General features: G+C 49.1%; 3 protein-coding genes across 3 annotated transcripts; 2 read left to right on the top strand and 1 right to left on the bottom strand.

Moving 5' to 3' along the window:
- Nucleotides 1-2,979: 2,979 nt before the first annotated feature.
- Nucleotides 2,980-5,278, top strand: BC939DRAFT_393895 (uncharacterized protein; the record flags this gene model as incomplete). Its single annotated transcript, XM_051552120.1, has 4 exons — nt 2,980-3,261; nt 4,303-4,476; nt 4,565-4,838; nt 5,058-5,278. 4 exons carry the CDS (start codon nt 2,980-2,982, stop codon nt 5,276-5,278), a joined length of 951 nt encoding a protein of 316 aa, XP_051415375.1.
- A 1,499-nt stretch (nt 5,279-6,777) lies between these two features.
- BC939DRAFT_40340 (galactosyltransferase-domain-containing protein) lies at nt 6,778-10,204 on the bottom strand. The gene is made up of 3 exons (XM_051552738.1): nt 10,069-10,204; nt 9,756-9,959; nt 6,778-9,588 (listed from the first exon to the last, which is right to left on the bottom strand). Exons 1-3 carry the CDS (start codon nt 10,075-10,077, stop codon nt 6,802-6,804), a joined length of 3,000 nt encoding a protein of 999 aa, XP_051415374.1. The 5' UTR covers nt 10,078-10,204; the 3' UTR covers nt 6,778-6,801.
- A 2,057-nt stretch (nt 10,205-12,261) lies between these two features.
- BC939DRAFT_393850 (DNA polymerase family B-domain-containing protein) lies at nt 12,262-16,926 on the top strand (the record flags this gene model as incomplete). Its single annotated transcript, XM_051552117.1, has 14 exons — nt 12,262-12,426; nt 12,526-12,808; nt 12,908-13,056; nt 13,143-13,323; nt 13,420-13,726; nt 13,816-14,491; nt 14,589-14,732; nt 14,839-15,006; nt 15,098-15,381; nt 15,466-15,604; nt 15,698-15,917; nt 16,012-16,286; nt 16,382-16,606; nt 16,690-16,926. The coding sequence occupies 14 exons, from the start codon at nt 12,262-12,264 to the stop codon at nt 16,924-16,926; spliced, it is 3,453 nt and encodes a 1,150-aa protein (XP_051415373.1).
- Nucleotides 16,927-16,952: the final 26 nt, after the last annotated feature.

The following is a 16,952-nucleotide window of genomic DNA, read 5'->3' as shown; positions in this document are numbered from 1 at the left end:
GACCTTTGATTTGCTTTCCACGAGCCGTTGCTGGAATAGGCAAAGGAATACACGAATGCTCGCTCCAACAATCTGTTCGTATTTTCTGTTGACGAATCGTCTGCTAGAAAGGCATTAGTGCCACTCCTCGTAGTCGAGGGTTTTGAACTTTGTGAAGTGACATCCAATCCCCGTTGACATCTTAAGGACGTGGTGTCTGTGCTCGATCTGACAAGCGAGGAGAGGGAAGACCATCCAAGTGTCTCCACCGGTCCTGATGGCTGCCGTGCTAATATTGTCATAGTGAGCAGCATTGACATGAACAATGCGAAACGTGTAACAACAGCAGTAAAACAAAGGGCAGCAGTAGAACGATCCATGGTTGTCTCTGTTTATCCTCCTTTTTTTTTTTACAGCGTTCTGTTGATACCCGAGAAATCAGAGAGTAATAGACAGCAAAAAGTGTTTCCGTAATGAGCACTTGCAGCAATTGAAGTAATTGAAGCAATTGTTCATTTGACCATCTGTGAATTTGTTTAATTGGCGACAGAGGTAAACAGCAATTGGGTCGCAAGCATGGCACAGCTTGATTGGACAGCGATTATTACTTTGCTGTAGATCGGAGTGGGCATACAAACAAGCGCTTTGGGATCTGTTGTGTGTTGTGTGCTGAATTAGACGCGCAGGTTGTTTGCTCGTATGTTCGGGCGTTCATACGTGCGTACGCATGTGTTCATTTTTGATCTTCGAAGGGAGGGGCCGATTTCCTCATAATCTATCAAATGCGGACAAAGGGCAGGTCGTTCTTCATTTCATGTGCTTTGTGTAAGCAGAAATCCTATCCGTGGCAAATATATTGTTCTCTTTATTTAGTTGAGAGCTTCATTCCTGCAGCAAGGCAATTGAAGCTGAAGATAATGAGAGGGAAACAAAGTCAGGACAAGACAGGATATAATACTTTGTGCTTTGACCGTTCTGTGTGCTTGTCGAGGCAATGGTCGATGGTAGTGATGGCAGCCCATGTTCATGTCGCTGTCGGCTGCTGTGTCCACAATGGAGCCTGGTCTAGGATGGTGAGGTGTATGGACTGATGGGTGGAGTGGCAGTGGTCGGGAAGGGACAACGGCGCCCATTGCTTTCTGCCCTCCATTGGATCCTGAACTGCTCCTGGCGGGTATGTGTGGTATGCCTCCCGGGGGTTGGCTGGCGAGGCTAGCAAGCTAAGCAAAGCGAAGCAGGTGTCGAAGTCCCACCGAACAAGTGGCTGTTCCCGTTTGTTTCCCTGTCCCCTGTTCCCCCGAGGAAAGAGAGGGGGAAGGGCAAGGTGCAGCTGGGCAATTGCAATTCAAACCCGCGTATTCAGTATTTCGCATTAAACTACACTTTACGCTTTCTTTTCGACGTCGTCATAGCCCCGCGAGCAATTTCAAAAGCGCCAGGACCTTTTTCCTTTTTCCTTATTTCTTATTTCTTTTCTCTTTCTATTCTCCTCTTCCTTCTTCTTCTTTCCTCTCTTCTCTTTCCTCTCTTCTCTTTTCTCTCTTCTCTTTTCTCTCTTCTCTTTTCTCTTCTTTTCCCCTTTCCCCTCTTTCATCTCATTTCATTCCTTTTCCTTCTTCCACCGGGCCTTGACCACTCCCCACTCCTCCCCATTCCCTTGGTCCTAGTCCTGTCCCTGTCCCCGTCTCATTCTCTTTTCCCCACGCTCTCTCTCTCACTCTCTCACACACACACACCCATCGCATCCTCCTCCCTTGCTTTGGCCCTCTTTTATTCCACAGACAAGACAATAAAGACCGCAGTCAAGCGGCCCATCAACCTTATTCCCCTTCCCTTTCCTTTCTTTCTTTTTTTTTTTTGATCAGATTTGATTGTTTGATCAATCCTTTTTTTGCCACCATTCCATCCTTCTCTCCTCTTTCCTTGCCTCATTCTCCTCCTCTCCCCCTCCCATCGTGGGCCAACAAACACCTCAGCCCAAATACACCGCACTCCCTACTCTTGAACTTGCATCGCTTTATTGCTGTTGCAAATGACCAGCCTTCGCTGCCTACATCCGTGACATCCTTTACAACAACCACCGAAAAAAACTCCTCCAGGAAGCAGCAGGAGCCCACCATGTCCTTTCACACAGCAGAGGAACTCCACCCTCTCGACCTCACCATCAACGACAGCAACAGAAACGATAACGACCACGACAACAACGCCGACAGCGGTAATTACAGCAGTAGCGATGCCACCGCTTCAGTTGAAGCAGTCGACTATACCGACAACGCGTCTGGTCTATCCAACACCAGACCAAACCAGACAGTCATCTCCTTCAGCTCCTCACTGCCCCCCTCTCTTAAGCAGCGACCCAACCCTCCAGCACGACTCAAGAGCGATCTATACTCCCATGGCCATGGCAGGATCCAGCCAGCGATCAACAGCGCGTCCTCCTCCAACATCCACTATACCTCCAGTGGACAAAACTCGCCAGGTACCTCAATCTGCTCTGAAGACTCTGTCCCAGACTCACCCATGTCTGGCCCAGACGAGGCAGATCTTTTAAACGACTCGACTCGCTCCCCTCTGTCGGCTCTGAACAAGCGCAAGTCCTTGGGAGCACTCTTGGCCGCCAACACCCTTGCCGCGAGCAGTAACAGCAATAACATCATTATCAACAGTGCCAGCAGTTCCACCTCTACTTCGCGCCCTGAAGTCCTCTCGCCAACCTTTCGAGCCAAGAACACCTTCCAAAAGACTTCTCCCTCCTTCGCCGCCCTGCCCACTCCAGAGTTGTCCGGAAAAAAGTTGTACATTCCCACTAGTCCGCGAGTCCAGTCACCTTCAGCCATATCCGCACAGATCCAACACTCATTTTGGTCATCATCCGACACACCGGAGCACCACTTGGACAGTGATATCGCGGATGTGGATCTCGACAACTATCACGATACAGCATCGAACATCGATCCGGACGACCACAGCTTCGCAAACGACGCTGATGCAGAGGACGACATGGATAATGATGAAGCTGAGGACGAGGACGACGGCGATGACTCATGGCACTCTGCTGACGAGGACTTTGGTGGAGAAACAAGTGCATATCATTCGGACTCACCCGCATTGCCTCTGGTGCCGTTCACGAACCAAGTGGGGGGCCATGCATCATTCTTGCGCTTTTCCAACAAAGCAATCTGCAAACCTGTCTCTGAGAACGAGCAGGTCTTTTACGAGTATCTTGAGGCACACCACCCAGAAGTGCTACCCTTCATCCCTGCCTATCTGGGCGTCCTGAACGTCACTTATCGTCAACTGCCCAACCCAGAGGATGGAGGCCGTCCAGGAGAGCTCGTCCCCGAAGTTGTGCTGGAAAAGAATCGCCATATCGTCACGGATGCTATGCTGGAAAAAATGAAAAAGTCCTGGAAATGGCCCTCGACCCCCGGCAGATTCCCTGGATCGACCGTTGACATCATGGATGAGGGTCGGTCGCTCGACAGTCGTTCTATCAATGGTCAGAATCGCTACTTGAGCTCTTTTATGGGATCAAATTCGGTTCCAACTCACTCCAGTCTTCCCATCCCATCGTCCATATCGAGCCCTACCAGCCTCACAAAGATCAGAGGCCTTACAAGGATCAATCTAGCGCTGAAGGAGAAGGTTTTGCGGGAAGTACTTTCTCCTCATTCCCTAAAGGCTCGCGCTAAGGCTTTCCGACAACACTTTGGGTTCACGTCAAGGTCACGCAATGAGCTCTGTTCTCGTTCTCACGATTCTCCAGATGAAGGCTGTGAAGAAATGGTCAAACAGGTACCACGCCGACATTCGCTCTCGAATCTGAATCTGGCCATGGCTTCGCGCGAGGAGCACAAGAGACGGGAGTTGTCAGATGCTGGCCATTACGACTCTGATTCAGGACCGCGCTTTTCCAGCGGTGCTGAAAAGTATTCAGCCGACAGCACCGACCACAAATCACCATCAGATTGCGTTTTGGAGCAAGCAACCACACAGAGGTTTAGGGGAGAGGGCGAATCAGCAGCCATGGACCTGAGTGACATGAACAACGACCTATTCCAGATGGACGACTTGGAGGTTTCCGAGACAATGCTCAAGGCTCAATCGAATGAACAACAGGGCGCTACACAACCAGAGGACAAGAATCCTGTCGTCATTCCTGTCGGTCGCAATGAATGGATCGTCGACAACGCTGGTCGTGGACGACCTGGCCTTAGATCTGATTCCCAGCCGAACCTTATCAAGAGTGGAGATGCCCCCCAAACCGACAAAATGGAGCAGTTCAAACGGGAATTACTGCCTTCCGATGCCGTGCCGGGAAAGTACATTCTCCTGGAGGATCTGACCGACGGTCTCAAGGCGCCATGTATCCTTGACATCAAAATGGGTACCCGACAGTATGGAATCTGGGCTAACGAGAAGAAGATGAGAGGTCAGATGCGCAAGTGCCAAAAGACGACCAGTTATGAGACTGGCATCAGGATCTGTGGCATGCAGGTAATGTGTTCGTATTTGGATTGATCTATATTTTCTTCGACCCTGATTCCTGATCAAATCAGCACATCTAATACTATTTCTTATGCAGGCTTACAATGTTATCACGCGTCGCTTCCTGTTCCAAAATAAGTACTATGGCCGAAAGTTGACCAAAGAGACCCTCCCGCTCACGTTGCGCGAATTCTTCTACAACGGACGCGAGGTGGATCTGAGCCATATACCGATATTGCAAAGAAAGTTGAAAGACCTTGCCAAGATCATCAAGAGCCTCAATGGCTATCGCTTCTACGCTAGCAGCTTGTTGATCTACTACGATGGCGATAGCGGACCTTCAAAGTCACCACTTCAGGGCGTAGCTACTGGTCGCGGTTGCACTGAGGAATCCGGCTTGAACACGACGGATACTGATGTTTCGACTGTACCACCAGTGGGTCAGCAGAATGCAGCATCGGCTGAGGCATCAGTATCGCACACAGACACGACTGTACCTCAGCTACCTCAGCAACAGCAACAGCAGCATCCTAAACGGCCTCTCCATCCTCACAGGAGGCTTCAGGATCGGCCTCGCACTGATCTCAAAGTCATCGACTTTGCGCACTGCACAGCGGGGATTTACAACCAGGGAAACATGCCACCATACCCGCCGATGCACCCTGATGAGCCGGACAAGGGCTATCTTTTGGGCCTCAAGAACTTGATGATGATCTTTCGCGATATCTGGGACCAGAATGGCGGCGACGGGACCGTGTCCCAGGAATGGCTGAAGGAGGAAGACGAGCTTTGGAAGGATGTTTGGGAGTAAGGAAGGCCGATGATGATGATGATTCGGATGATATTTTTCTTTTTCTTTTTCTTGTCTTTTCTTATTCACTTGTTTCCTGTTCATACTTGCACATTCAGTTCATGATTACCCGCCCTCTCTCCTCTTCGTTGGCCTCCCGTCTTACAGCAATAGGCTGCCATTGTTATAGTATCGTGCTCTTCTCGTTCCACTCTGTATAGTTTGTACAATAGATCCAAAATTCAGTCATCGATTCTTAATTTCACCTGTTGGCTGCCTGGATTGAGATTGGTTTAAGGCATGGGCCTAGTCACACACACGCTACTCTGACCGCCCAGTCCAATGTAGAGTGCGCGAATAAAGAACAGGCATGGATTTGTTCTTTTTATTCTAATGTTGTCTTTGTCACTCGCTGGCTCCATTTCCCTTTGTATATTTGCTTCCCATTGTTCATTTGCTTTTGTATTTGTACGGTGCTACCCACTCGCATCATGCCATAAAAAAAAAAAAAAAGTACAGTACTTGGCACGCAGAACCAGGAAATGTAGGCACATAAAAATAAAAACAAGACCCTTTTTCGGTGATGCAGGAGGCTAGAATAATATCTTGGAGCATGCCGCGAGTACTGCGTTGCGCTTTTTTTTTTGTTTTTTTTTTTTTTCGATTCGCGCCACCTGCCATCGTACCCCTCACAGGGACCTTTGATGGCGCGTACAAAAATCGCACGGCTAGCTCAAGACTTTCATCCCGTCAGGTCCTCGGCCGGGTTCTTTGATATGCCCCCCACACAACCATCGCAAGCTCAGAATCAACCACATGTTGGGATGACCACGGTTCCCCCTTAACAGTGACTGAGGGATTCAGAGCTTCCCGCAACGGGTATACTTAGGGGGTCGTTCCAGGTCTGAAGGGCAGTCCAAATTCGCCTGCACAGTCTGGATTCCAGAGGGCTATTTTTGAAGCACATCTTTTAAAACATACACCCGTCCATTCGGCGACCCCGAATCGTTGTGAAGCATCAAGTCATCTTCTGTTCCTTCGTTCTTGTAAATTAGACACACTTCAAACACTAAAGCTCGACTTTTTCACAGCTGGCTTGAAAAAATGTCATCTATTTACTCAGGGCACTTTCGCCTGGTCTGGTTGCCTCACCAGAACGAAGCAGTTGTTGTTTGAATGTGTTTTTACGTTGCGTTTTTACTAATGTGTCGAATTAACAGGGTTGTGCTGGCCTGCGTTTGGGTTTCTGTTTTTCTCGCTGACCGCTTTTTAATTGATGTACGACGAGCCCTGGACCAGCTCACCGTTGCTGGCGGTCGTTTCGATTGCAGCAGCAGCGACAAGCCACCGAATTGTCTGAGGTGCAGTCTGAGTCCGTCAGACCGAGAACAACCCCCTTACTATATGGGCCGCATAATAGAGCTTTCTGCGCCATTTGTTCATCGACGCCATCATCGTGCAGGTAGACTGCAGTTACTATGTGTCCAAAATAAATAAATATGAGATTTATTGTACAGGGGGGGAGGGGAAGGGTGCTGTTCCTATTACGCCTTGATCGTCCTCCGGACGACCGGGATAGTTAGTTCTCGCTGCATATCGCCGAATGATACCTGGATCCTGACTTGATCGGATCCATCCCAAATGCGAGATGAACTTGATGGAGGCACATATCGTATCCTCGACAGAGCCGTGTTCAGTTGTGCCATGGTCACGTTCTCGCCCAGATCCATCTCGATCCTCCGAGCGCCAGCCGCAGAGACATCCGAGATAATGAAGCCCTCTTGCACGGTGATGATAACAGCCGCTTTTTTGGTGATAGGAGCGTTCGAGGAGGAAGCAGACCGATGAATGCCTCTAATAAATACAGCGTCGATGCCACGGAATGTGCCGGGTTCCTTTTCGAGAAGCGAGCCCTGGGGCGCCACCAACAGTGATGGGGGCGAGGAAGAAGACGCAGAAGTAACAGGGTAGTACAGTGTATCGGGCCCTTGAAGGGTTGGTGAGGACAGCGGCGCGTTGGGAAAGATATCCAGGTTCCAGACCTTGAGGGCCGCTGCGACGACGCTCCCGTCCTCAATTGCCTTCTTGCTCGTGACCTTACCGTAGAGGTGCAGCCCAATGCCATGCTGCTCTACCCGTTGGATCTCCTCCTCTGGATTTTTGGATGGCCTGAGCGCGGCCTCGATCTCCTTCCAGTTGTACGGATAGAGCGCCTCGCGTGGTAGAATCCTCAGGCCATTGTTCTCGAGTGTGGCACGATGTGCCTTCACGTACATTGTAAAGGCCTTGGGACCACCACAGTTGAAGCACTCGGGGTCATAGTTCGTCAGCGTAAAGTAGCTGTCGGCAATGTGTCGGAACATGGATCGGCCGCGCTGGAACCGCATGACGCCGTTGGCCAGATAGGTGTTCTTGTCGTCCAAGGTCCAAACTCGATCGCCATCGTAATCAGACATATCTGCGCCAATGAACTCGGTCATGCCATCCCCTGGGGCACGTACCCACAGTGCATCCATGTCCATGTAAAGCCCTCCGTACTTGTACAAGGCTACCAATCGCAAGTAGTCCGCCAGGTGTACGGGGAAGAACTTGCCAGCATCGGCCCACTCGTCCCATCGTTTGAGCCAATCTTCGGTATTGGGGCTGAAGAACCACTTACGCCTTAAGAGTAGGTCCTTGGAGAAGGCGAGGATGTGAATCCGATATCCTTGCCGGGTATAGTCCACGAAGAAATCCGCGGACAGGGTATTCGACAAGATGATGAGGACGGCATTCGGGTTGTGGACAAAGAGCGTCTCGATGGCCTGGAAGTGTCGTGGCTGCCATGTCGTCACCGGATCCGTAGTCCAAATCGCCCAGTGCAGCCTTGCCCAGTCGTCTGAATCCGAATAGATACTGCTGGTGTCTGTCAAGAGTCCTGGCAGGATCCATTCGTCCCTTGCGCCGAGAGTCGGCATGGGATCCTTGATATCGACGGTAAGCTTTCCTTGGTAGAGTCCATTTTTCTGAAGGTTGGTGATTCCTTTGACACTGTCACAGGCGACGCCCCAGTCTTTCCAGTGGTTGCTCCGACCGAGGCATGAATAGCATGCAGCACAATACACTTGTCGGAAGCCCTCGCAGAGAGGACGACGTTCGATCACGTTCCGATACATCTCATGCATGGATTCGACAGGGGTGAAGGCGTCGCTGAAGTGTTTAGCGATCATGTCGTTCTCGCATACGTCCCACTGTTGGATGCGTTTGTCGTGGATGGGTTTGATGTTGTAGGAGTACAGCCAGATTCCGACGTTCTGGTCTTCATTTTTGGTGAAGAACCGTGGTCCGGGATAGGTGAGCAGGGTGACGACGTCTCTCGAGAAGATGTAAAGTGATCCGGCGACAAAGGGCGGGAAGACTCCGAGTTTGAATTGGTTGTCGATGTTTTTGTTGTCCGGGTTCGTGATCGGTGGAATGTCCCAGTATCCCAGCCCCCGCCAGTAATAGTGTGTCGGTCCCAGTTCTATTAACTCTCGAGCGACCACATCCCATCGCACGAAAATATCATCGTCCGTCTTGCAAAGGAAATCAAACTTGAATTTGTTGCTCCACTCCAGTGCCTTGAAGACTTTATAACTCAAATCCTCGTACGTGTCCGAGACTGGCAGGATCAAGAGATCGTCGTGTTCTTCCTGCTCCTCCCTGATCCTGGGTCCCATGGACTCTCTCGCCCTCGGACTCGGCGCCTCTCCTAAAATGAACTTGTAAGTGAACGCGAACTGAGCGGATGCTGGGGGCAGGAGCCGAAGTGTCGTCCCTCGAAAGGTTTGCCGTTTGTGAAATCCTTTTTCTGTCCACGATGTCAAGATCAGGATCATGACCTGGGTTTGTGCGGATCCCATGATCTGCTTTGCAGCGTTAATCGCAGCAATGGCCGTAGCCCCTGTGGAGGCAAGAGTCTCGGCGGAGGAGGGTCGGGTGTTATTCTGATGGAGGAGCATCATCATGGTGATAAAGGATACGACGCCTCCTGGGATGAGAACGGTTCGAAGGATGATCATGCGAGGGTCGACGCCACGGGGGTTGCGCTGGGGGTCGAGGCGGTAGACGCCACGGAAGCGAAAGTGGATGGTTTGGATGATCTGGGCGACGGCGAGGATGGCACAGATAGCCATCCAGGGCCAGATCGGTTCGTCGGCCCCAAAGTAGCTGACGAAGGACACGACCGAGAACCAGAAGATGACGGCGAGGGTGAAGAGTCGGATCATGGCTGGGCGAGGTTCGTAGTGGGTGAACCAGCGGCGGATCAAATTGTTCGTCAACCAGAAGCTCCAAAGACCACCCAGCGTACACTAATAAAAGAAATAAATACGACAATAAAAGTAAGAGAATAGGTCATTTAGTCAGGTCATAGTGTGGAAAATGTCCGTATTGCCCAATGGCTTTCATTCCTGGTCCCTGGATTCATTTGGTCCGCTAAAATGAAAAGAAAAAGTAAAAAGAAATGAATGCCACTCACCCATAAGATGCCGACATAGTTATCGAGGGCAGAGCTCTTCATCATCATCAAGGCACGAGCATCTCGACCCTGAATAGCATTTGCCTGTTGAAGATGGATGTAGATACCCCATACTGCTGGGCAAAGACATAACACCCGGAGTCCTCGACTGAGCTTCAAGTATGGCGTTGGCATGTCCCGCGCCGAGTAGATCGGCGGTCGTAACTAGAGATATTGAAACATTGAATCAATGCATGCGTGTGAGATCCAGCACCATAGAGAAAATATCAGAGGTAAAATACAAAAAATATAGCCGAGTCGTATAGTATCTTACAGGTGGCATCTTGAATGGTTGTGATAATGGCAATGAAGAAGGCAGACAGTTCGTGCGTACTGGTGAGTATCAAAAGCAGGGGCGGACAAAAGAACGCTGTTTCCTGAGGTATGTGTGTATGCCCAAAGAGAGCAATGCGCACGGGCTAGTGCGTTTGTCCAGTAATGATCTGTTTGCCCCTGGACTGATCCAGCTGAATCCGATGACAAGACTAATTCAACGACGAAATCGTATGAGCGTCTTCTGCGCCGATCCTGGTGTTGATGCCTGCTGATGTTGATGGGTCTTTTAGAAGGAGAACGAAAGAGATGATGCTCTACATGGACTTGTCGAGGATAACCATATTGGGCTGGAGCACACCAATATCTTAGACCTCGTTGCTCAGTTGCTATTGGTCATCCAGCTTTCCGTAACTGCAAAAACCGTTACACCGCTCTTCAACTGCATGGCTGTTTCTCCAATTCAGGAACGGCCCTCGCCACAACTGGAATGGTCTACCTGCTTCTTGGTTACGTGTGGTCCAGCAACTGATATTGATTTTTGCTTTTTACCTCCCCTCCCCCTCAATCTCCTCGGTAATGTGGAGCAAACATTATCCACTGAAACATGCTGCGACTAGGATACGGTTACGATGGATTTTTTTTTTTTTTCAGTGGCAGATATTCAGCTGGGCCTCTTTTTCCAGTGGTGCAAAATCGCGGCGATCCAAAAGCAGTCAAATTAAAAAGCGCGTTCAGTGTTTTTGTTTATCTTGGCCGTGATTTCTGATTTTCTCTGTGTGTCTGTTCCAAGCGCGTTTTTTGTTTATCCCTAGTCGTTTCTCTGTTCGGCACTTTCCTTCATCTCCTCCCCACACCTCCCCAACATGAGCGGCAGGATAAAACGCAGGGCCACGGAACGGTCAAGCAGCTCGGCCATTGCTCAGCTCAAGGCCGCTAGAGCAGCAAAAGAGGCAGGCGTGTCGCGCATTCATCAATACGAGGTACGGGACACTGTGAGATGCAATCTCGGCTACATCTATTTGGCACTTAAGCCATGCCAACCAGCTCTTTCTCCGCACTATTTACTAAGCCGTCGGTATTTTATTTTATTTTTTCATCTTGATAGGTTGCCGAGGCGGAGGATCTGTACGACGAAATTGCCGACGACAGGCTGAATAAGAGGCTGCGGCAGGATCATGACGACTTTGTAGAGGATGATGATGGTCGAGGTTATGTTTATGAGGACGATGACGATGATGGAGAGCGGGGATACTACTCTGACGAATACCCGGATGGAGAAACATCAACCAAAGGTATCTATGCCACTTTGAACACTATGCTCGAGGCTTCTTGGTTGGTCAATATTCTTGTTTTCTTTCTCACAGACATCCTTTTCATCCGCAACGTTATGACACATAGGATCCAAGAAGAATGGAAAGGGAAAAAGCTCTCACAAAGATGCTCCGAAACCCAAAGCAAAGGAGAACATCTTGGATGCATTCATGAAGGCCGAATCACGACCTAGAGTCGCGAGACCTGTACAGGTATGATAAATGGATCGAGTTGAGGTTTAGGCCGTATAACCCTACCCTGATTTAGGCTATGACTAATGCTACCGATTCATTTCCGCTCTCAATAGACCAAACAATCCGCAGCCGATGATAATTTCGTAGCTTCGCTTCTTCAGGACTTGGATGACCCGGTCGATACCACTCCTACGAAGAAGCCGCTCCTGCCTAGCAAAAAAGCCGTACTCCAGACCCCTACGGTAAGCATATAGTCTCTTTGCTTGCATCGTTTCAAAGATTATGACCTGATCCTTGCCTAATCTTTTTTTTTTCTTCTCGTCTATGGCATCAAATAGCGGGTTCTCATTTCGAAAATGGGTCCTCTAAAGATCAAGGACGAGGAGTTTGACGATATCCCACGGAGCCTGGCTTCGAGAATGGAGGCGTTTGAACAGGATGATATCTATGACGCCTATGATGTTGTGGAGGAAACACCACCACCCGAGATCGCAGTGAAGAGGGAAATCAAGTGGGAGACCGAGCACAACCCCTTCCAGGTCAACGACGAGGACTATACACCGCTGGCGGTGAAGAATATTGCGGTCAAGGAATCCAGAGCACCTATGAAGTTGGTGAACGACACGAGTAAGAAGGAAAAGGCAACTGTTATCAAGCAGCTCGAGAGCTACTCTCGTCAGGACTGGATGACTGTCGACGACTCTCTCAATCAGGTGCATGCAGAGACCAAGGTCGAGACGGACAGCGCCACTGATATTCAGGAAGCTAGCATCAAGGAGGAGGACGGCACGCTGAGGATGTACTGGATTGACGCATGTGAAGTTCGTGGTATTATCTATCTGTTTGGAAAGGTATGCCTCATCGTATTCATTTCAAGATGACATGGAGCGATCATTTGGATGCTTTCTCAAAGCTAGTACTAAAGTACACCATCAATTCGGGATTTCTAGGTTTTACAAAGAGCATCAAACACCCACATCAGCTGTTGTGTTGCGGTACACAATATGGAGCGCAATATTTTTCTCCTGCCCCGTGCTAAACGGGTCGACAAGCAAGGCAATGAGACCGAAATTGATGTCGGTATGGAGGACGTCTACACGGAATTTGGGGAGATCCTACAATCGTACAAGGTCACGACATGGGCCGCAAAACAAGTGGAGAGGAAATACGCCTTTGATTTACCAGGGATTCCGTCCTCTGCTGAGTATCTCAAGGTCGTTTATAATTATTCCTGTAGGTGGCATCTCCCTGCTGGATGATCTAAAATCGTATCGGAGCCGCCTTAATTGTTAAGTATTAACTCCTTGCTATCGCCTGCTATGGTTCCTATAGTGCCAAGTCTGCCAACGGATCTCAAAGGCGAGACTTTCAGCCATGTTTTTGGTGCGAATACAAGCGCTCTGGAGCACTTTATAATCAAGCGCAACTTGATGGGTCCATCGTGGCTGGAAATCAAACAGGCAAAGATGAACAATACCAAGGTAAACAATTGTAATTGTGAATTGGCACTCGGGGGTATGTTATATTTTCAGAGTGTATGTACTAATAGAATGTACCAAATTTGTAGGTTTCATGGTGTAAGAGCGAGTTTACAGTAGGCAATCCAAAGGACATTAAACCACTGAATGACTCGTCCGATCTCCCGCCACCACCCTTGTGTGTCATGTCGCTCAGTTTGAGAACGGTTCTCAACCCCAAGGACAAGTCGAACGAGGTCGTTGCTGCGAGCACCTCTGTCTACCATGAAGGTTCGTGAAGTGAAGCTAGGACGTATTCTAATATCTGCGATAAGTGGAGATACAATTGGTACTCATCACGACATACATTTCCTGCCAAAATTTTAGTTCGCTTGGATGAGCCCGTGGAGAACAATAGGAGGATTGTGTCGAAACAGACATATATTCGCAAGCTGGAAACTTCCCCATTCCCGCCGATGTTTGACGATGTTATCAAGAAGAGCAAGGTCAAGATTGTGAAGCAGGCGTCTGAACGATCGCTGCTGAACCTGTTGCTCGCTCGCATCCGCAGCTCTGATCCCGATGTTATTGTCGGGCACAACTTTGTGGGGTTCGATCTCGATGTGCTGCTCCACCGCATGAAGCATACGAAAGCTGACCATTGGTCCAGTATTGGAAGACTTCGCCGTACAATGTAGGGACTTTACCCTTGTCATGAATATTCTTTATTATATGATGGAAGATGTAGTTGTGGTAACGATATTTTCGAATGGTCGGCAATAGTTGGCCCAAGCTTCAAGCAGGCGCAGGAGGAATGGGAGATACGACAGCGCAGGAGAAGAACATCATGTCGGGACGACTTATGTGCGACACCTACATTGGAGCGAAGGAACATGTTCGTGCGAAGAGTTACAGCTTGACGAATCTAGTGTCGATTCAACTAAAAATCAACCGCGAGGATGTCAACTACGAGAAAATCCCGTCGCAGTTTAGTCGTGCGGAGGAGCTCGAGAAGATGTTACGCCATATTGATTTCGACACATACCTTTGCGCAGAACTCATGTTTTCACTGCAGCTACTGCCCCTTTCAAAACAACTGACGTCGCTTTCGGGAAACCTATGGTCGATGACGCTGACTGCTGGCCGTGCTGTGCGAAATGAGTATCTTCTGTTACACGAGTTCCATCGAAACAAGTACATCTGTCCAGACAAGTCCTTTTACAAAGACAAGGAGGCACCACCAATGGTCAATGGAATGGATGTGGACGATCAGGATGATGCGACTGCACCGAAGAAGGGAACGAGACGCAAACCCCAGTACTCGGGAGGTTTGGTCCTGGAACCCAAGAAGGGGTTCTACGACCATTTTGTGTTGCTGTTGGATTTCAACAGTTTGTATCCCTCGATTATCCAGGAGTACAACATCTGCTTTACGACGGTCAAGCATGACAAGGAAAAGGTAGGCATTTGCGTTTTTAGAGTAGTCAGCAGCAGGTTCTGAGCTGCGTCTTGCTTTTCTTGCAGTGCTCTAACTACTCACTTTTTTTCTACTATAGGATGATGATGCGCTTCCGGATTATCCAGAGGAGGGTCTGCCACAGGGAATTCTACCAAAGCTTCTTGCGAATCTGGTCGAGCGCAGAAGAGAAGTCAAGAAGCTGATGAAGACCGCTACAGGTGTTAAATACGAAGAGGTACGTGTATTTTACGTGCAACTCTTTTTGTTATCGGGAACGTATCATGTCTTTTTCTTGACAAACTGATCTTAACTATGATGATACCCTTTTTTGCCGATCACATTTTCAGTACGACATTCGTCAGAAGGGTCTCAAGCTGACAGCTAATTCGATGTACGGTTGTCTTGGAGCTGCTTATTCGAGATTTTACGCGAAGCCGCTTGCCATGTTGATTACATCAAGAGGACGAGAGATTCTGCAAAATACAGTCGACCTTGCCACGGAAAGCGGACTCGATGTAAGTTTATCTGCCGCTTTCTTTGATAAGCTGAGCTGGCGATTTGAAATGCTCAAGGTGTCTGACCGCCATGTACACTGTTATCCTATAGGTCATTTATGGAGACACGGATTCAATCATGATTAATACGAACACAAGGAAGGTCGAGGAGGTCAAACCGATCGCTGAGGGTTTGAAAAAGATTGTCAATACTCGGTATAAACTGCTGGAGATCGAAATGGATGGGATGTACCAGCGGATGCTACTTTTGAAGAAGAAGAAGTATGCAGCCCTGATGGTCGTTGAGAAGAATGGCAAGTACGAGACCATTCAGGAGAGAAAGGGTTTGGATATGGTTCGTCGAGACTGGTGTGCACTGAGTCGGGATGTCTCTGAGTAAGTAGTACTTGGCAACTGCTCCGCGTGATGTTGGCTTGGTCAAGAGGTTAATGCTGGCCGGTGTCATTTTTCATAATATAGGTACGTTTTGACAGAGATCCTCTCGAGCAACGATCAGGACCAAGAACAAGTTATTGAGAATATTCATAGCTACCTTCGCAAAGTCGGCGAGGAGACTCGGAAGGGTCTTATTCCTATGGATATGTTCATTGTCAACAAGGTACCCATTTTAAGGACCTCAAAAGCGCTTGCTTGCCGCGCCTCTGCTGAATACGAACTAACAAGCAACTGTACAAAAAAATATCTATTTTAGGGTCTAACTAAAGCACCCGAAGACTATGCTGACGCCAAGTCGCAGCCGCATGTCCAGGTCGCACTCAGACTTAAACGCAAGGGCGTTAGTATCAGAGCAGGCGATACCGTTCCATACGTTATCTGCATAGACGAGAACTCGCCAACGCACAAAGGAAGCTATGCAGAACGGGCTTATCATCCGGAAGAAGTGTTGGAACCAGGATCAGGCCTTACTATTGGTAAGTGTTTATTCGATCACGACGACAGAACATTTCCGGATGAAGGAACACAGCGACGGCAAAGTAACACCAACTTTCATTTCTGTCTTCATAGATTACGAGTATTACTTGAACCAGCAGATCCATCCACCCCTGGAACGTCTGTGTGACCCTATCGAGGGCACGGATGCAACGCGATTGGCGGAATGCCTTGGCTTGGATACGTCAAAGTTCAGATCGGCAGTTCGGGCAACTGCACAGGAGGAGGAGTTGCAGACGCTGGCGTCTCAATTATCTGATGCGGAGCGTTTCAAGGATGCTGCACCCCTGGAACTGCGGTGTCGAGCTTGCCAAGCAACATATGCCTGCTCCGCACTCTTGATGGAGACAGTACGTATCGATCATGAACATTGACAAACACTGAGACTGTTATGGGTGTTATTGCCTGTGCTGTTAATAACCCGACAACTTATTTTATTGATTAGAACTCGACAGGCTACTTTGGCCTTCAATGTCCCAACTGTAAGTCGATCGCTCAACCAGCATCCGCAAGCGTGCAGCTAACAGGGGCGATCCGGAAGTATATTCAGAGATACTATCAAGGATGGGTGGTTTGCGACGATCAGGGCTGCCGCAACCGGACGAGGATGGTCAGTGTTGTGGGTCGCCGGTGCCTTGTCGAGGGATGCCGAGGCAGCATGCGCAGCGAAGTAAGTGTCAGTCGGTTCGTGGCTGCTGTACACAACTATGCATTTAGATAACTTATTAATTGACTATAATTTTCTTGTGATAGTATTCCGACGGAGCCCTTTATACCCAGCTGTCGTTCTTTAGTCATATTTTTGACGTCAACAAGGCACTGGAGAAGATTGATTTTGACAAGAATGGCGCAGTGCGTGTTCAAATTGAGCAGAACAGGGAGCTGATCCGGCAGATGAAGGCATGTGCGGACAAGTATATCGACAAGAATGCGCGTCGTTATGTGGACCTTTCACAGCTGTTCAGCTTTGTCCAGATTGCAACACGTTGAGACCACGCTCGATAAGCGCATAGTTC

Source organism: Gamsiella multidivaricata (genome assembly GCF_025024155.1).
Source record: "Gamsiella multidivaricata strain RSA 2152 chromosome Unknown BC939scaffold_12, whole genome shotgun sequence".
In the NCBI taxonomy this organism is placed as follows: domain Eukaryota; kingdom Fungi; phylum Mortierellomycota; class Mortierellomycetes; order Mortierellales; family Mortierellaceae; genus Gamsiella; species Gamsiella multidivaricata.
This window is presented reverse-complemented; position numbering and strand designations above follow the sequence as displayed.

Coding starts and splice junctions, on each gene's coding strand:
- BC939DRAFT_40340 (XM_051552738.1), bottom strand. Junction 9,589..9,755: donor ACTATGTCGGCATCTTATGG/GTGAGTGGCATT, acceptor TTCTTTTATTAG/TGTACGCTGGGTGGTCTTTG.